The sequence below is a fragment of the Danio rerio genome, chromosome 5 (genome assembly GCF_049306965.1).
Source record: "Danio rerio strain Tuebingen ecotype United States chromosome 5, GRCz12tu, whole genome shotgun sequence".
NCBI lineage: Eukaryota > Metazoa > Chordata > Actinopteri > Cypriniformes > Danionidae > Danio > Danio rerio.
The window spans coordinates 3,189,157-3,210,000 of record NC_133180.1 but is presented as its reverse complement, the minus strand read 5'-3'; the positions used below and the strand labels follow the sequence as shown (position 1 = coordinate 3,210,000).

The 20,844-nt window shown below is 40.1% G+C and overlaps 1 protein-coding gene across 6 annotated transcripts in view; it reads left to right on the top strand.

Annotated features, from left to right (window-relative positions):
• Positions 1-20,844, top strand: part of mtmr4 (myotubularin related protein 4) — a 144,012-nt gene that overhangs the window by 117,331 nt on the left and 5,837 nt on the right. For all 6 annotated transcript variants that reach the window (XM_009301130.5, XM_073951775.1, XM_073951777.1 and 3 more), the window contains 10 exons: positions 1,932-2,060; positions 2,398-2,509; positions 4,794-4,989; positions 5,518-5,703; positions 9,513-9,683; positions 10,528-10,685; positions 15,611-16,337; positions 17,863-18,243; positions 19,854-19,964; positions 20,045-20,133. In XM_009301130.5, the coding sequence (XP_009299405.1) occupies positions 1,932-2,060; positions 2,398-2,509; positions 4,794-4,989; positions 5,518-5,703; positions 9,513-9,683; positions 10,528-10,685; positions 15,611-16,337; positions 17,863-18,243; positions 19,854-19,964; positions 20,045-20,133 (2,260 nt within the window). The remainder of the gene's footprint in view (positions 1-1,931; positions 2,061-2,397; positions 2,510-4,793; positions 4,990-5,517; positions 5,704-9,512; positions 9,684-10,527; positions 10,686-15,610; positions 16,338-17,862; positions 18,244-19,853; positions 19,965-20,044; positions 20,134-20,844) is intronic.

Here is a 20,844-nt window from a genome sequence, read left to right as displayed (position 1 = left end):
ATTGAATGTAGTATGAAGCATATAAAGTGTAGTATGAGGCATATTGAATGTAGTATGAAGCATATAAAGTGTAGTATGAGGCATATTTAATGTAGTATGAAGCATATAAAGTGTAGTATGAGGCATATTGAATGTAGTATGAAGCATATAAAGTGTAGTATGAGGCATATTGAATGTAGTATGAAGCATATAAAGTGTAGTATGAGGCATATTTAATGTAGTATGAAGCATATAAAGTGTAGTATGAGGCATATTTAATGTAGTATGAAGCATTTAAAGTTTAGTATGAGGCATATTTAATGTAGTATGAAGCATATAAAGTGTAGTATGAGGCATATTTAATGTAGTATGAAGCATTTAAAGTTTAGTATGAGGCATATTTAATGTAGTATGAAGCATATAAAGTGTAGTATGAGGCATATTTAATGTAGTATGAAGCATATTTAATGTATTTAGGGAATTTAGTGTAGTATGCAGTATGCAGTGTAGTATGAAGCATGTTGTGTAGTATGAAGTGTATGTAATGCAGTTTATAAGTATGCATTGTTTGCAATGCAGTATGTAGTGTGTAATGCTGCATGCAGTGTGTGGTATTTAGTCTGTGTAGTGTAAAATGCTGTATTTAGTGTAGTATGGAGAATGTAGTGTTTGTAAAGTAGTACAGTGTATGTAATATAGTGCTGTTTATAGTGTACATATAGTATGCAGAATGTAGTGTAGTATGAAGCATGTAGTGTAGTATGAAGTGTATGCAGTGTATGTAATGCAGTGTGTAGTGTATGTAATGCAGCATGCGGTGTCTAGTGTCTAGTATGTAGTTTAAGTAGTGTAGTATGTAGGTTGTGTAGCATGCAGTATGTAGTGTAGAATGCAGTGTGTAATGTAGTATGGAGAATGTACTGTTTGTATAGTAGTACAGTGTATGTAATGTAGTGCAGTATGCTGTGTTTGTAATGTAGTATGGAGAATGTACTGTTTGTATTGTAGTACAGTGTATGTAGTGCAGTATGCAGTGTTTGTAATGTAGTATGGAGTCTGTACTGTTTGTTGAGTAGTACTGTGTATGTAATGTAGTGCACTATACAGTGTATGTAGTATAGTATGCAGTATGTAGTGTAGTATGAAGCATATTTAAAGTACTATGAAGCATATGTAGTGTAGTATAAAGCATATTTATTGCAGTATATAAGGAAGTATGCAATGCAGTATGTAGTATATATAATGCAGCATGCGGTGTATTGTATGTAGTTTATGTAGTGTAGTATGCAGTGTTTGTAACGCAGTATGGAGAATGTAGTGTTTGTAAAGTAGTTCAGTGTGTGTAATGTAGTTTGTAGTGCAGTATGCAGTGTTTGTAGTGTAGTATGAAGCATGTAGTGTAGTATAAAGTGTATGCAGTGTATGTAAGGCAGTATATAAAGAAGTATGCAATGCAGTATGTAGTATATATAATGCAGCATGCGGTGTATTGTATGTAGTTTATGTAGTGTAGTATGCAGTGTTTGTAATGTAGTATGGAGAATGTAGTGTTTGTAAAGTAGTTCAGTGTGTGTAATGTAGTTTGTAGTGCAGTATGCAGTGTTTGTAGTGTAGTATGAAGCATGTAGTGTGGTATGAAGTGTATGCAGTGTATGTAAGGCAGTATATAATGAAGTATGCAATGCAGCATGTAGTATATATAATGCAGCATGCGGTGTATTGTATGTAGTTTATGTAGTGTAGTATGCAGTGTTTGTAATGTAGTATGGAGAATGTAGTGTTTGTAAAGTAGTTCAGTGTGTGTAATGCAGTGCAGTATGCAGTGTTTGTAGTGTAGTATGCTGCATTTAGTGTAGTATGCAGTGTATGTAAGGCAGTATGCAGTGTATACAATGGAGTATGCAGTGTGCTAGTGTTTGTGTGTAAGCGTGTGTTCTCTCTGTCCTCATCAGACTCGTCTCTGACGGGATGTCCTGCTCCAGACTCCAGCGCCGCCGCACAGAAGCTGCTTATTCTGGACGCTCGCTCCTATACTGCAGCCGTGGCCAACCGCGCCAAAGGAGGCGGCTGCGAGTGTGAAGGTCAGTGCTGGACAACACTACATCGGGGCACCAAATAAACATTTGGTGCTTCTTAATACCCAGGGTGTCCGTGGGGTCTTAAAATGTCTTAAAGTGCGTTTTCAGATTTCACTTTTAGGGCACAACCAAGGGCAACCAACAAGTTTATTTGTTTCCTAAATGACATCCACAGATGAATTGTTCAGCAGTAAACTAGCAATGTGAGCTAACAACATCGATATGGTTAGTTTTGATGTCTTCTATAGTTTAAAATGTTTAGTGAGTACAGCCCCAGATGAGTATGCTGGACTTCAGTGTGTGTGTGTGTGCTGAAGTCTTCTGGTGTGTGTGTTTGCAGAGTATTATCCCAACTGTGAGGTGATGTTCATGGGCATGGCCAACATCCACTCCATCAGGAACAGCTTTCAGTCGCTCAGAGCCGTCTGCAGTCAGATCCCAGATCCTGGAAAGTGAGTGCCAATCCTTCATCATTTATCATGCTTGCTTTATCATGCAAGTCTAAAAACCACCAAATAAACATTGAAATAATGCATTGAGAAAATGTCCATAAGAAAATTGCAGCAAAAATCAAAATGCATTATGTTAATATAGGAGTTAAAGTCAGAATTATAAGCCCCCCTGAATTATTATGCTGCGTTCACACCAGATGCGGAAGGCGCGTCAAGCGCGAGTGATTTACATGTTAAGTCAATGCAAACGCACAAATAGACATCCTGCGGCGCGATATGCGCGAATGGCGCGGCGCGAATAACGAGACTTGCGCAGTGCGTATGGTGCGAATGTGGTGGCGCGAATTGAGCGTTTTGCGCGTTTCGCGCGAATCACTCGCGTTCGAAAATCTGAGCTTCAGCGGACATTCGCGCCGCGTTAACCAATCAGGAGCTTGCTCTTGTGGGGGCGTGATTGTGATGTATCGCCTATTGTCGGTGTCCCAGGGGAAATCCCCCAGCAGACATCGACAAGAAGTTCATCAAACTGGGCTTGGCTCAGTCAGAAGCATCGCTGAAAACCTCCATCAGCCAGGTTCAGTTTCTGGAGGAGTTTATGAGCTCACAGAGCTGGATACAGTTTTAATAACTCATCTCTAATAACTGATTTATTTTATCTTTGCCATGATGACAGTAAATAATATTAGACTAGATATTCTTCAAGACACTTCTATACAGCTTAAAGTGACATTTAAAGGGTCACGAAACACCAAAACACATGTGTTGAGCTTTTGACAGTGGTATATGTGTCCCACACAGCTAAAAACACTATTAGGACACCTATATTTCACTAAAAAGTGTAAATTGGTTGTTTTTGTGTTATTTCAAGCAAATTCGTACTTCCTGTTTGAAACGAATTTTTGAAGCTGCGTCACGGTCATGACATAATAGCGTGTATTCCAGCGTGCAGACTGGGCGTCTGTGCCAGAGTGAGTCTTATTACGTCTTACAGTGTGCTGCATTAATGCATGAGTAAGGCTTGGTTCAAACCAATCAGCGCGCTCTATTGTGCAACTTCATTAATATTCATTTGTGTCACCGTGTTTACACCACAAAGACGCCACGTTGTGTTGGCAAAACAAGCGTGAAGTGTTGCTTTTATAGTTTGCTGCCGATAAGTTTCGTTTTCATTTTCTCTCTGTGAGAGCTTATCTGGATCACGTGTGGATTAACAGTGTACGCGACGCTCGACAACAATAACTTACGTGTCTAAGGAGGATTATTGTTTACCTGAGAGCTGTTCTCATCTGCAAACGCTGAAATCTGGATTTGCTTGTAGTATTCTCTCCATAAAGACGCGGCTCTAGTTGCTGGTGATTGTTCTGTCTCTACAGATTTGGTAAGTGAGCGACCAGTGCTCTTTGTTTATTCAGTTTGTTCATATCGAATTAAGTTAACTATAGCACTGAGTGCAGAAATGTTAGCACCGCATTTTGTGACCGGAATAACACACGCGGCTTTCTGACACTACCTGCCGTGTGCATCTAAGTTTCCGGGAAATGCGGAGTTTTTTTTTTCTCTCAATTCGCCGTGCGGTATCAAACACTGCATGAAAAATACACGCTTAGAGCAGTTCCTCGAATCAAATATCTCGTTTGTCGCGAGGGGCATGACTGAATTCCCTGAATGAAAGAGCCAAACTGCAGTTAAAGTCCAACATTTATTAATTCAGCAAATAATTCGACTACAGATGTCCATGTAGGTTAAACACCATCGCTTTCTCCTGTCTGTGTGGGTGTGTATTTTGACTCTGAAACTCGCGCGTGCACAAATAGACACTCCCACACCATCCCACTTTAGTTCCTCCGACACTCCCCCCTAAACAGAGCTGGACACGCCCACTTTTCTGACTTTTTCGAAAGTAGAGGTGTGAAAACACCCTGCTGAAACGAGGGGGTTTCATGGCCCTTTAAAGGCTTAACTAGGTTAATTAGGGTAAAGTTGGGGTAATTAGGCAAGTTACTGTATAACGATGGTTTGTTCTGTAGACAGTCGAAAAAAAATTGCTGAAAGGGGCTAATAATATTGACCTTAAAATGGTTTAAAAAATTAAAACTGTATTTATTCTAGCCGAAATAAAACAAATAAGACTTTCTCCAGAAGACAAAATATTATCAGACATACTGTGAACATTTCCCTGCTCTGTTACACATCATTTAGAAAATATTTAAAAAATAAAAATAAAAATGAAAGGGGGGTGAATAATTCTGACTTTAACTGTATCTAATATGTGTTTTTCTTCCAGTTGGCTGTCGGCTCTGGAGAGCACCCGCTGGCTGCAGCATCTGTCTGTCATGCTGAAAGCTGCCAGTCTGGTGTGCTCGGCGCTGGAGCGGGACGGCCGGCCTGTGCTGGTCCACTGTTCAGACGGATGGGACAGAACACCTCAGATTGTGGCCCTCGCTAAGATCCTTCTGGACCCCTTCTACAGAACCATAGAGGTAAAAATAAACTCATCTGATTTCGAGGAAATGCATGAAAATAAAGTTGACGTTTATATTTATTTTGTTATGGACCAGGGGTGTCAAACTCAATTCCTGGAGGGCCGAAGCCCTGCACAGTTTAGTTCCAACCCTGCTCCAACACACTTACCTGTAGCTTTCAAACAAGCCTGAAGGACTCAATTAGTTTGATCAGGTGTGTTTAATTAGGGTTGGAACTAAACTGTGCAGAGCTGCGGCCCTTTTGGAACTGAGTTTGACACCTGTGTTATAGACCTTCGAAAAACAAACATAGCTTAAGGGGAATTACAATATTGACCTTAATTTTTATGTTAAAAAATTAAAAACTGTTTTTATTCTAGCTGAATTAAAACAAATAGGACTTTCTCCAGCAGAAAAAGTATTACAGCAAATACTGTGAAAAATTCCTCAATCTGTTAAACGTCATTGGGAAATATCTGAAAAAGAAAATGACAGTATTTGACAGCTTTGTGATCTATGTGTGTGTGTGTGTGTGTGCGTGTTTAGGGTTTTCAGGTGCTGGTGGAGACGGAGTGGCTGGATTTTGGTCATAAGTTTGCGGACCGCTGTGGTCATCAGGAGAACGGGGATGATGTGAGTGAGCAGTGTCCGGTGTTTCTGCAGTGGCTGGACTGTGTTCATCAGCTCCTCAAGCAGTTCCCCTGCCTCTTCGAGTTCAACGAGGCCTTTCTGGTGCGTTAAATACACCGATTCCTGCTATAACTCTGCTTTTAACTCCAGAAATGGTGATATTATGAGTCAAGTTTTGCTTTATTGTGATTCTGCTGCATGTGTGGACATACAGTGGAAGGACATGTCATGTTTCGCAGGACTACGGTGCTAGATAAATAAATGTAAACAAAAATATGAACACAACACTGCTATTTTATAGGGGTGTCCAAATTAATTGTTTCTTCGGTGCACCGTGATGCAGGTATCGGTTCAATAATAATAGCGAGGGAGGCGAGCGGGATTTGAAACGCTCCAACTACTTAACACAGAAACTAAGAAAACACAATTTTACTGTGTGTGTGTTTGCAGAATCCGTCTTTCACTGACACTTACAGCAGAAGTTCCTATTTTACTGCTACTGAGAAAATGAAAGTAAACTCTATTTTGAGTTCAAGTTGCTTTATTGGCATGACATTCAGGACAGTATTGCCAAAGCACTTCAAATATGAAATATATTAAAACTAGGGGTGTCAAAATTAATTGTTTCTTCAGTGCACCGCGATGCAGACGCGGACAATTCGGTATCGATTCAGTAATAATCATAACCGGTTATTATATACTGACGTCATTTATCTCCTACGCGCTCTGTTGCGAGGGAGGTGAGCGCCGTTATTTACAACACTCAGCCAACTCAGGGCCGGCCCGTGGCATAGGCACCATAGGCAAATTCTAAGAGAGCTGTATATCCAGTGGGGCGCCAGAAATGAGCGCAGTTCAGTTGGTTTTGTTTTTTGATTTTCCTGACACACTTTCAGTTATAGACGGCAATAATTCAAAAACCTCTTACCCTAAAAAGATCTGAAGTGTGTTTCCTACAGAAAGACAAAGCTGGTTATGTTTCACAGCTGTCTTTCTTTTTTTCGCTCGACATTACGAGCACTGCTCCGTTTAAGCCCTCGTAGTCTGCGTTTACTTTAGCCGGCAGAGCTCGCGCTGAGAGGAGCTCTCTGTAAGGGACCATTGGAAAAGTGCTAATTTTTTTCGTTTTTCTGCTCCGCTCAGCTCGAGCTCTCCTGTTGCAAGGGCTTAAGTGTGTTTGTTTGTTTGTTTGTGTGTGTGTGTGTGTGTGTGTGTGTGTGTGTGTGTGTGTGTGTGTGTGTTTGTTTGGTGCTGTCTATGTTTGTGAATGTGTTTGAATGAGAGACAGTGTGGTGCTGTGTGTCTGTGTGTTTATACAGCTTGTTATAGCCTCCCCCCCTAAAATATAACACTATATATGGAAAGCATTGTCAATGCACCGAGATATCGAATTGAACCGAATCGATGGCATGATAATCGTAACCGAACCGTGAGACCAGTATAGGTTCACACCTCTAATTAAAACCATTGAAAAAATAATAATAATACAGATAAAATATATTGATAAAAAAACAATACATTTGATAAATATAGCAATAATAATAATAAAAAGTTTAAAATTATTTCTTAAAAAATTTATTAATAAATAAAACTATTATTTTATTTCTCTCTCTCACTCGCTCACTGTGGACATTTGATCTGCTGCTGTGACTTTTCCTCTCCTCTCGGCTGTTACAGGGAAACTTCTGCCTATAGGTCTGCAGCGGGACCCGACCAGATTTCTTGCGGCGCGGGAATAAATTTCCGAATAAAGCACGGGAGTGGTCCGTAACTCTAGTGTAATTTAAACGGGAGCGGGCGGTTTAACAATATCGCTCCCGAGCGAGCAAACATGCGTGTGTGTGTTTGCGTGTGAATGAGAGAGAGTGTGATGCTGTGTGTCGCTTGCTTGTTGCTGTGTGTCTATGTGTATGTGTGTTTATACAGACAGCTTGCAATAGCCCATCAAATAAAAAATATAAATATATATTTTAAATATAAAAACTGTGTATGGAAAGCATCGTCGATGCACTGAGATATCGAATTGAACCGAATTGATGGCATGTAACCGAACCGTGAGACCAGTGTAGGTTCACACCTTTTCTATTTTTTTATATATTTGAAGGGACATGTCTTAGGCCCCGTTTACACTAGTGCGTTTTAGTTTTAAAATGGTGTTTTAGATCAAAAACCATCCGCGTCCACACTAGTGTTTCACCTAGCGTTTCTGAACATCTCTCCGTCCACACTACGCAACCAAAAACGTATATCCCGTGACCATTCGGCACTCTGGGCATGCGCGTTCTAGTATAAACAGGAAGCATGCGTCTCGCTCGGCATTTGGTTATTGTTAGTCAACAAACGCCGGTTGAACAATGAACGCGATGGCAAAGAAAGCAAGAGAGGTATTTTTGTGGACAGACGACGAGGTCGAGTTGTTACTAAACGTATCAAATGAATAACTGCACAATGGCGCCTAAAACAGACAATAGAGCAAACAACGCTCCCATTTCTGTGTCCATGTTGTTGTTTACAGTGAAGGCTGGTCTGCTGTCTTGCGGTAGCGTTAAAGCCATGTGTTATAGTCATGTGATAGAGGCTTGACGAATAAGAGAAGGATACGCAATGACACAAAAGCCCCAATCAGGTAGCGAATCTCGGCAGCCCCGCCTCCGGCAGCGTTTTAGAATAAAAACGGCCTCTCCATCATTTTCAGAACGCTTTGTTTTCGGCGCTCGAAAACGCCGGCGTAGTGTGGACTGATGGCGTAACCCTAGCAAAACTTATGCGTTTTTAAAACAAAAATGCATTAGTGTAAACGGGGCCTATAAATGTGTCCTCTGGAGGAATTTTACTGTAACTAAAAGAACTTTTATGACTTTTTTTAATCAGTGTTGTTGTTGTTGTTTGTATATTTTTGTATATTTACACTGTTATGATTGTAAATTATAAATTGAATATTTAGTACAAGTGTTGCCATGAATATAGCCAATGCTTCTGGCATTAAAACATTAAATAAATAAATAAATGAATAAATAACTAAGCAAACTTCACATTGGGTAAACTTTGCAATTGATTCACAAATTACATGCATTTTAAACTGTAGTGCCTATACTCCCTACTTGACATTAAGAATCCTGAGATGTGACTACTGTGGTGAAACAATATAGTCTTCAGTTTTAAAAATTCATATTAATATATATTTTAAATGTGTGCGTGAGAACTTTCTGTAGTGCATTTAGTGATTATGGCAGTGATCTCAGATTAATTTATTCTAATTAAAAATTAAGAAACTCAATTTATATATATATATATATATATATATATATATATATATATATATATATATATATATATATATATATATATATATATATATATATATTTATTTATTTATTTATTTATTTATTTATTTTATTTTTTTATAGTTGAAGTGTGAATTATTACCCCCCCCCCCCCCCTTATATATATATTACCCCATTTTTTGTTTGATAGAGATTTTCTAAAATTTCTCCACATAATTGATTTAATAACTCATTTCTAATAACTGATTTCTTTTCTTTTTTCCATGATGACAGTGATAGAAATATGACAGTAAATAATATTAGACTAGATATTCTTCAAGACACTATTATTCAGCTTTAAGTGACATGTAAAGGCTTCACTAGGGTAATTAGGGTAAAGTTAGGGTAATTAGGCAAGTCATTGTATAACAGTGGTTTATTCTGGAGACAATCGAAAACTAATATTGCTGAAGGGGGCTACTAATATTGAGCTTAAAATGGGTTTAAAACAATTAAAACTGCATTTATTCTAGCCAAAATAAAACAAATAAGACTTTCTCTAGAAGAAAAATTAATATAGGAAATACTGTGAAAAACTGTGGTTGTGCACTGATTATCAAAGTGTGTATTGTGTATGTGTGTGTACAGGTGAAGCTGGTCCAGCACACATACTCGTGTCTGTACGGCACGTTTCTGTGTAATAACGGTAAAGAGCGCGAGACCCGTAACGTCTACAAGAGGACCTGCTCTATCTGGTCTCTTCTGCGCACTGGAAACAAGAACTTCCAGAACTTCCTCTATATTCCCTGTCATGACATGGTGAGAGCACACTCTCTCTCACACACACTCTCACACACACACACACACACACACACACACTTGCCCTATTCAGATTGTAATTGATTCTCATGGGGCAAACAAATCTTCACAGCTTCTCTGTGATTAAACATAAGTGGTGGGAAAAGGACTGAGTGTGTGCGTGTGTGTGTGCGTGCATGTTCTCCAGCTGATGTGTGTTATTATATATACTGAGTGTTGAGTATTGTGTGTGTGTGTCTGCAGGTCATCCAGCAGCTGTGTATTATATACTGAATGTTGTGTGTGTGTGCAGGTCCTTCAGACGGTGTGTTATATAGGGAATGTTAAGTATTTTGTGTGTGTGTGTGTGTGTGTGTGTGTGTTTGTTTGTGTGTGTGTTTGTGTGCATGTGTGCGTGCGCGCAGGTCTTTCAGATTGGTGTTATATAGGCAATGTTAAGTATTTTGTGTGTGTGTGTTTGTGTGCGCGTGTGTGTGCAGGTCCTTCAGACGGTGTGTTATATAGGGAATGTTAAGTATTTTGTGTGTGTGTGTGTGTGTGTGTGTGTGCGCGTGTGTGCGTGTGTGCAGGTCCTTCAGACGGTGTGTTATATAGGGAATGTTAAGTATTTTGTGCGTGTGTGTGTGCGCGCGCGCGCGTGTGTGTGTACGTAGGTCCTTCAGACGGTGTGTTATATAGGGAATGTTAAGTATTTTGTGCGTGTGTGTGTGCGCGCGCGCGCGTGTGTGTGTACGTAGGTCCTTCAGACGGTGTGTTATATAGGGAATGTTAAGTATTTTGTGTGCGTGCGCGCAGGTTTTCCAGCCGGTGTGTGTTATATACTGATTATTGTGTGTGTTTGTAGGTCCTCCAGCCGGTGTGTCACACTCGTGCTCTTCAGCTGTGGACTGCAGTGTATCTGCCCTCATCATCGCCCTGCACTGCAGCTGAAGACGCCGTGGAGGTTTACCTGAGCCCAGGTGCTGGAGACCGAGAAGAATTCAGCTCTCGCTCCCTCGACAGGTCAGCACACACACACACAAAACCATTTCACTGTGTGAGTAAAATGAACAGCGCTTTATAGTTTTGGCTGGAGTTGAACAGTATTGTGGTACAGAAATGGAATAATCAAGGGTTGGTTATTTAATTGGTTCAAAGGGGTTTAAATCAAGTGTGCCGCAAGCCTGCGTTTGAGTGAAGGTCTCGGCCGTTAGATCGCCCCCTGGGGGTTGGCTGCAGTATAAGTCATAAAGCCCGCCTCCTCCGTGTTAATGAAGGAGACTTGAGCCCAAATAAAAAAAAATATTACACTTGCAATAAAATGTCCCGAAAGATAGTTCTGGTCGTTTAAGGCACTGGTTATTGTGCTGAAATAGGTGCAGATCTTCATTTTTGTAAACAGTTTGTTTTTAGCAGTAATTTAATGCTGGGCATGTCATCGTGATTGACAGCTGTGATTGACAGTTTCTCAAAGCAGCGCGTCTGAGCTTCGGCAGGAGACTGAAGTGTTCTTATTCGATTTCTGTGTTATTTTACCATGATAAAATGAGTTCAGCAGTAAACTACGGTTTCTGACACACATGATCCTGGTGGAACACTGTTTATTCGCTAAGGTCAGGGCTTTTTTCGGGCTTTATTAGTTTGCTGATACACGCCTAACCACCCAGATAGCAAAACACACTCGGGCCAGTTCCGGCTAGATTCTCGCCTGCCGGAGACTTACCCCTCAGAGCTCAGACTGACTACCTCTGCTGGACCTACTCCAGATGCCTGGACTCACTGCCCAATTCCAGCCCGAGTCAATCGAGCCAGATGCGGCGGCCGAGCGAGCCGGCGCTGCCGCATGCGAGCCGGAATCAGCCCGCGACGCCGCGAAGGCCCGAAGCTGGCGCGATTGAATATATAAAACCCTCATATTTGTTAACGTTATTACATCCATCTGTGTTGATATGACAACAAACGCATGCTGAGAAGTTCGGGGGGCGTGGTTGATTTTACATAAAGCGTTTGATTGGAAGCTCGACTCCGCTCATTTTCGCGGCTCCTCCTCTGGCTCCATCAGACAGTCCTTCTGCGCATGTCAAGGCTCCAATTTCAGCAGTCTTTTGCGACAGTTTGTGCCCGTCAAGCAGGCGTTTTGCCCGTTCAATGGGAAAAGGGGCTGTCGCGTCGTCCATATTTTTTACAGTCATTGGTTTAAATCTACTTAAAAATTTGGCCACAGGCCTCAAAATAATAATAAACAAAATCTTTCACACTATTAAATAAGGGTTAAACTGTGCAATCTATTCATGTGTTAAATATAATCCCAACTCGAGATTGCAGATCCTGTGATGTGACTTCTGCAGATTCCCCCATTGCAGTATTGATGCTGAAATCATATATTGTGCAGCCCTCATAGGGAGCTGATTGAGACGTAGCCTAAATCTTTATCTGGCCTCTTTCCAGAGAGCTTCCCTGAAAACCATCTATGATGCTGCTCCAGCTCCACAAGCAGATTCCAGTAAACAGACTGCAGGACTCTCTCCAGCTCATAATTCAGTTTTATTGACATCTTCAGTCATTATTTGTAATAAATAATTATGGATACAGTAACAAGGGTTTTAGAAAACCTCACAAAACCATTTGCAATAGTTGTCATAGTATTTTAATATGTATTTCCTTAAATAAACATGATTTACATTTTTTGAAGGGCCACGAAACCCCTCAGCACAGTTGTAGGGGAGAAAGACAGTGACTGTGTTTACATGAACATCAGTAATCAAATAATTTGCCAAATTATTCATTTGTGGACTTTAACTGCAGTTTGGCTCTTTCACTTTCATTCAGGAACATTTCATGCATGCCCCCTGTGACAAACCAGATAATGCATATGAGGAACTGCTGGAAGAGTGTAGTTTTAATGGAGTGTTTGATACCACACAGTGAACAGGAGAAAAAAACTCTCTGCATTTCTCTGTAACTTAGATGCACTCGGTAGGTAGCGTCAGAAAGCCGTGTGTGTATAGACTATCCTGTCACAAAATGCGGCGAAAATCCTACATGTCGGTAATAGTTTGATTGCGGTGTTTGCATGTTTACACTCAGAGAGCAGCATTTACAGCAGATCTTTCAGTCTATAATAATGTAGTGATATTAACATACTGTAAACTGAGTAACAAAATCATTTTGACTAAGGATATGTTTAAACACTGAAAGAGTACTGCTGACCATATGAACTAACTTTATCTCTGAATAAACAAACAAAGACCACTGATCTTTGATTACCAAATCTGTAGAGACAGGACAATCAACACCAACTGGAGCCGGGTCTTTATCAAAAGGAGACGAGCGGCAAATACAGATTTCACCATTTCCAGATGAGAAAAGCTCTCGGGTAAAAATTGTTCTGTACAAACGTCATGTGCACTGTATTCCACACTTGAGTCCTGCTGCGCTCTCATAGCAAAGAAATGAAAACAAAACCTTCATTGTAGCACATTTATAAACACAACTCTGATGACCCGTCTCTCCAAACAGTTCTTCTACTTCCATTTTTTTTGGCAAAACAACATGTAATATATATGTAAATGATATTTTTATCTTTTAGTGTGGAGCTAACACAAACCCGACTCACCCACAGCAGTTCTCCCTAACTCTGCTGCAGTCTATACTCTGTGTGCAATAGCGCCACCGGCAAACTAGCAGGAACTGCACTCCCATTAAAGCAGGATTTAATAATGAGCTATTAACATATTATATATTTATTTCGTTACATATATATGTGTCCTAATAGTGTTTTTAGCAGCATGGAACACGTGCACATGAGACAGTCACGGTAAACTCAAATGCTGAATCAAAACTTTTAAAAATCCTGAATCAATATTGGAGTTAGTTTTGCACGCTGAAGGAATGAAGACACCATGGCTTATGTATTTCTGTTAGACAGGTCATGTGCTGGTTTAAAACTCTTTAAGTCACCCAGAGCTGATGTAGATTGGGTTGTTTTGCAAATGGGTTATATGCACAGAAGTGTTGTTCAGCCACTGAAATCTCCCGGTGAAAGATTGATGTGACTATTTTTAGTTTTATAAGGTCCTTTTACAGCATTGATCATTTACATTTATATTTAGTTTAACAACAAAACATCAGTAAATACCACTATTCCGCCTAGCCTGCTTTACTGAGCTGAAGATGCTTTTATATCCACATCCCATCGGTTCATTTTTGAACACTGACAGTCTGTGATGCGCTCCCTATACTGTTTACCACTACTCTGAATATCCGCTCTGAAATAGCATGTAAGTATAGCTTAGTAATAGGTGTAATTCCTGCACGCCGCCGGCCAAACACTGACTACATTTCCAACTGGCGAATGACATGAACTAGTGGGTTGTCTGCCGTCATGTCTTAGTGCATGTGTTCGTGATTTCAGGAGGCGCAGCTTTGAAACAGTCCCTCCCTGCCGTTCAAAGATAATATGCTAAGCGGTTAGCGTTTTGGCAGATCACCTACTGCCAGGGGCGGATTGGCCATCTGGCAAACGCCAGAAGAGCCGGGCCATTTTTTAAATGTGGGCCGGTCAGTTTTTTTTTTTTTTTTTTTTTCTTCTTTTTTTTAATATGGATAGTTTTTGCATGCAGGCAGCTTTTATCTCCTGCAAGATGTATAATAGTGATAATAATAATAATAATTAATAATAATAATAGTAAATGTTAAGCATTTGGTCAAATTGGCGATGGCCAAATGGTTTCAAGAGGGGCGACCCAATCAGAGGTTACGTGGACGTAATCAAAATCCAGCAAGAATGTCAAACAAACAGCTAATTGTCAGAGATGGACAGATTGTGTGGGTGTGTAAGTGTGATGCACATTCACAGGTTACTCCTATAATAAGTAATAGCAGGCAAACTGCATAAACAGACAGCACATGGACTCTACAAGATTCACATTATTATTTTACAGAAATTATTTTTTATTTAGTTTTTATAAATTTGTTTTAAACGGGTTGTTTTTGTTTGTCACATACATTAAATGTTTAAATATCTATTAAATATGCTACTGCTTATATTATTTCACCATCTGTACACCAGTATAAGTAGTGAATGTGCGTGTCTGTGGGTGGGGCTGTGTCGGTGTGGTAATGTGGGCTGGTATGGCTGCAGTGCCAGGGCTGAATGTTTGTCTCAGTCCACCCCTGCCTTACGTATCTTTAATTTATTAATCAAAACATCTAATTTTTTTAAATACCATTGTTTTACTTCGTCTGGTGATATTTGTAAAGTTTTTTTTAAGAAAGGAATAAATTGCGTAAAGCAGTTTGCTTTAAATGACAAATATTTTCCTTTAAAATAATAATTATATATAATAATAATTATATATATATATATATATATATATATATATATATATATATATATATATATATATATATTGTTCAGATGCAAAAAATCCATAAATTCCGCTTGATAATTTCTTGTAAAATTATAATTTTTCTTCAACTCTTGCTCAGGTTTACTTTTATGGTGACAAATAAGTTCTGTTCATTGCCTTTAAAGTGAAATAACTGAACATATGGAGGCTGAAAAAATGCTAATTTTAGGAGAAAATTGCAGACGGCATTTCAAGGTTTTCCATCTGAACTCTTCATATTGTAATTATTATTATTATTATTTATTTTATTTCAACATTCAACCTTTATAGAGACATTGGTTAATGCTTTTATTTGCTAAAAGAGATTCAATTAACTCAAATTACTGATTATAATATATTTGAGCTTAAAACTAATCTGTATTTAAGGTAATAAATCACTTTAGTAAATACTTATCTCTCTTAAATCTCTCAGTAAACACAAGTCTTAACCATTGTCTGTGGAGTGACAGGTTGTGTGTTGAAATGCTGCCCTCTTGTGGAGATCTGATCACATTACAAACAATCACTGATATCAAATCTTGCTTGCTTTTCCCTCAGGCTCCCAAAAACACGCTCGATGGACAACCTGCTGTCTGCGTGTGAGAATGGTGTGACCCTGACCCGTACCTCCAGTGACCCCAACCTGAACAAGCACTGCCCGGAGGGACGGCCCTCGCTGGAGCCCAACCCACCCCTGATTCTGGCTCCAGACGCCGGAGCCCTTAGAGAAGAGCTGGAGAATCACCAGAGTTTACCATCTGAACAGCTGGAGGATGACCAGGGGGTGGAGCCATGTTTGACAACCCAGCCCCTCCCATCAATACCCCGACCATTAGCAATAGAACAAGCCCCTCCTCCTTTGATTTCAAACCAATCACCGCCTCAGATCACACACAGTCCCCTCCCCCCTTCAGACGTGCACGTCAGAACTGCAGAAATCACTTCCACGGCTTCTCTATGTAATGGATTTGCACATGTAGAAAACACTAGAGAGTCATCATCAGACTCCGTCGAGACTCTCACAGAGCAAAGTGTGTGTGTTGAAGTGAAAAAGCCGGATGAAGTGCGTAACGGCGCGCTGGTTTTGCTGAGAGAGCGTCCTCATGCGGTGGAGTACGCTAAAACTGCACGGCGTCTGATTTCTACCAGTCCGCTGCCGGATCTCTCTCTACTGGGCTCTCAGTGGGACAGTGTGCAGGGAATGGTGCAGTCCGCCTGTGGGGGCGCTATTCAGCATGGGAGCTATCATGGACGCCGGCTAGCTAACAAACTCCTGCGTGCACAGGTAGGCTTATGATAGTTTCAGATTTTCTGGTTGAGATTATTTATGGAGTCAGATCAGTCTCAAAAGTAATACATTTACAAAATAAAATTCATACACAATTCACATTCACAAAATTCAATTAGTAAATTCAGAACACAATTCGTAAATACACAAATCCAATGTGTTAATTCAAACTATTTATAAATACACAAAGCACAATTTGTAAAATTCAAAACACAATTCATTACTATATAGCACGATTCATAAATTCAAAACACGATTCCTAAATTTACATTCAATTCGTAAATTCAAAACAATGTTTTAAATACATAAAACACGATTCATAAATTCAAAGGATGATTCGTAAATACACAAATCCAATAAGTAAATTCAAAACCATTTAAAAATACACAAAGCACAATTCGTAGATTCTTACTATTAACAATTGTATAAATATGCAAATCCAATTCGCAAATTTAAAACTTTTTAAAAATACAACACAATGTAAAAAATTCAAAACACACTTCATTAATACACAAAGCATGATTCGTAAATTCATACCACAATGTGTAAATACACAAATCCAATTCGTAAATTCAATCCAATTCATGAACACACGAAACACGATTTGTAAATACACAAATCCAATTCGTAAATTCAATCCAATTCATGAACACACAAAACACGATTCGTAAATACACAAATCCAGTTCGTAAATTCAATCCAATTCATTAATACACAAAACACGATTCGTAAATACACAAAGCATAATTCGTAGAACAATTACATATGTTGACAAATCCAATTCTTAAATTCAAAGTAAAATTCGTAAATGCGCAAATTCAATTCCTTAATTCAAAATACAATTCGTAAATTCAAAATCCAATTCGCAAATCCAATTCTTAAATTCAAAGCAATTCATTAATACACAAAACACGATTCATAAATACACAAATCCAATTTGTAAATTCAAAACTATTTAAAAATACACTAAGCACAATTCATAGATTCATAGAACAATTACATAAGTTGGCAAATCCAATTCCTAAATTTAAAATAAAATTTGTAACTGCGCAAATCCAATTCCCAAATTCAAACTATAATTCGTAAAGGCACAAATCCAATTCCTAAATTCAAAATACAATTCGTAAATACGCAAATTAAATTCCTAAATTCAAAGCAATTCATTAAATCACAAAACATTATTCGTAAATACACAAATCCAATTTGTAAATTTTAAACAATTTAAATTCGTAAATTCGCACAATTCGTAGATTTCGTTGAACAATTACATAAGTATGTAAATCCAATTCTTAAATTCAAAACACAATTCGTAAATGTGCAAATCCAAAGTTGAGAAACAATCTCTAAGTACAGAGGCAAGATTCTGTGCTAAAAGCTAATTTGTACTATTCTTATAAGTCTTGAGAAGATTTCTAAAATGTTTAAACAGACAGCAGGGCGAATGAGTTTTACTTCAACAGTACAGTATTGTGCATGTTTACTATTATTGATATATTGAATATCTGCATATGTATAATCACAGGCTGGCAGCAGTGTTGGTGGTGGGCCGTGTTGCCATCGGGACCCTCTGCGTGCTCCTGGAAGTCCCATTCAATCAGGCTGGTTCTCAGCAGTGAAGAGCTCTGGCTATGCCGCTCTCTGCTCTTCCTCTTTAGGTCCGTCTCTGCGCCAGCTCCTGCCGTCCCACTCCTGCCCGTCTGCGGGGTCTTCAGCATATCTGGACGACGATGGGCTGCCGGTGGCTCTGGACGCGGTGCAGCAGCGGCTCAGGCAGATCGAGGCAAGCTATAAGCAGGAGGTAGAGGTCCTGAGGCGGCAGGTTCGACAGCTGCAGCTCAAACTGGAGAGCAAACAGTTCTGCACGCCGCCCTCGGAGCCCGATGTGGACTACGAGGACGATATTGTAAGTTTATACACACACACACACACATTTCTCATTGGAGCTGTGTAGGACTGGGCAGTGTTATTATTATACAATCCCTAATCAGAAAAGGCTGGGACAGTACGGAAAAACACAGTTGCAATGTTGGATCTTGCAACACACTTCAAAAAGAGTTGTGTCAGTAAAGCATTTACCGCTTTGTAATGTTGCCGTTCCGTTTCACAACACTTAAAAGACTTTTAGGGACTGAAGACACCAAGTGAGGAAGTGTTTGAGGTGTCAGTTTGTCCCATTCCTCCTGCTAACAAGTCTTAAGGTGGGCAACAGTACGTGGTCTTCATTGTCGCAGTTTAAGCTTCAAAATGCACCACACATTCTCTATTGGAGACAGGTCAGGACTGCAGACAGGCCAGTCCTCTACCTGTATCCTCTTCCCCCGCAGCAGGACTCTGTAATGTGTGCAGAATGTGGTTTATCATTGTCGTGTTGAAATATGCACGAGCGTCCCTGGAAAAGAAGGCAGCATAGTGTGCTCCAACATCTCTCTGTGCATTTCAGCATTAATGGAGCATCACAGAAGAACAAGTTACCTTTGCCAGAGCACTGACACAACCCCATACCATGACAGACCCTGGCTTTTGGACTTGTTGCTGGTCTGCAAGATCCTTTTCATATTTGGCCGGAGCACACAGCGTCCATTTCTCCCAAAAAACACCTCAAATGCTGAATCATCTGAGCACAGTACTCGTTTCCAGTGTGTGATGGCCCATCCCACAACTTCTGGACACTGTTAACATAGGGCTTCCTTTTGGCTCAGTACAGTTTTCACTGGCATTTGTGGATGTAACTATGTATTGTGGCACTTGACAATGGTTTGTCGCAGTAGTCCTGAGTCCATGTGGTGAGTATGGCTTATAGATGAATGAGGATTCCTGATGCAGCGCCCCCTGAGGGCTTGGAGATCACAGTTGTTCAGCTTAGGCTTGCACTCTTGTCCTCTACAGACTGAAACTCCTCCAGATTCCTTCAATCTTTTAATGATGTTCTGCACCGCCGAAAGTGAAATGTCCGAATGTCTTCCTCTCTTTCTCTGAGGAACACTGTGTTTAAACATTTCAATTATTTTCTACTGTATTTGGTGGCAAACTGCCGATCCTCGGCCCATCTTTGCTCCTAAACGACTAGACCTTTCTTGGATGCTGCGTTTGTACTAAACCATAATCACCTGCTGACATCACCTGCTTCACATTACATCATTATTTCACCATTTACCTGATTGCTGCCCCAAACTGCTCCTGTCACAACTTGTCTTTGCAGTGTGTTCATATTGTCTGCAGTGAAATATGAATCAAAGAAAATTCAGAAACCTCTACTGTCTTTTTTTATTTGAGTAATTTCCATTCTGTCCAAACTTTTTCTGATTTGGGCTTGTGTATATATATTGTTACTGCCTGGGTGTTTGTAGGATTTTAAATAGCCCTAAACTAGCAATGTGAGCTAACAAAATCAGTATGGTTAGCTTTGATTGTTTACATATGTACTTTAATAACAGCTGTACGTGTGTGTGTGTGTTTGTGTGTGTGTGTGTGTGTGTGTGTGTGTGTGTGTGTGTGTGTGTGTGTGTGTCTTAGACGTGTTTGCGCGAATCTGACGGCAGTGAGGATTCAGACTCTCTGTCCAGTCGCAGTGAGGATCGCTTCAGTGAGGGCAGCTGGGATCGAGTTGAGAGGAAAGACACAGAGGTCAGACATCTTCATCTGTTATCTCTCTGCTTTCTGTTTGACTGTCAGATTTAACTCAAGTGTGTGTGTGTGTGTCTTAGGTCACTCGGTGGGTCCCGGATCACATGGCTTCTCACTGCTTTAACTGTGACTGTGAGTTCTGGATCGCCAAACGCCGCCACCACTGCAGGTCAGAGCCCAAAACTCACAAACATTCATTCATTTCCCTTCTACTTAGTCCCTTGTTTATCAGGGGTCGCCACAGCGGAGTGAACCGCCAACTATTCCAGCATTAGTTTTACATAGCGGATGCCCTTCCAGCTGCAACCCAGTACTGGGAAATAAATTGTATTGTTAATTGTATTATTTATTTTACTGTTGTGTTTTGATGTGATTCTTGACTGTGAAATAACTCAAATCATTCAGTGGAGTGATACGGGGATGTGATTTGCTCTAAACCTGCCGGAACTACTTTAGCTGTGCATTTATCTGACAATAACACCTTAGAGCAGGGGTGTCAAACTCAATTCCTGGAGGGCCGCAGCTCTGCACAGTTTAGTTCCAACCCTGCTCCAACACACTTACCTGTAGCTTTCAAACAAGCCTGAAGGACTACAAGCTTAAAACCTGCAGGTAAGTGTGTTGGAGCAGGGTTGGGACTAAACTGTGCAGGGCTTCGGCCCTCCAGGAACAGAGTTTGACACAAACAAAATCAATCATTCAACAGCCCTGTAGTATAACTAAAGTCCCTTTAAGGCAAGGGTGTCCAAACTCAGTCCTGGAGGGCCGGTGTCCTGCTGAGTTTAGCTCCAACTTGCTTCAAATCACCTGCCTGGAAGTTTGTAGTATGTAGTAAGAGCTTGATTAGCTGCTTCAGGTGTGTTTGATTGGGGTTGGAGCT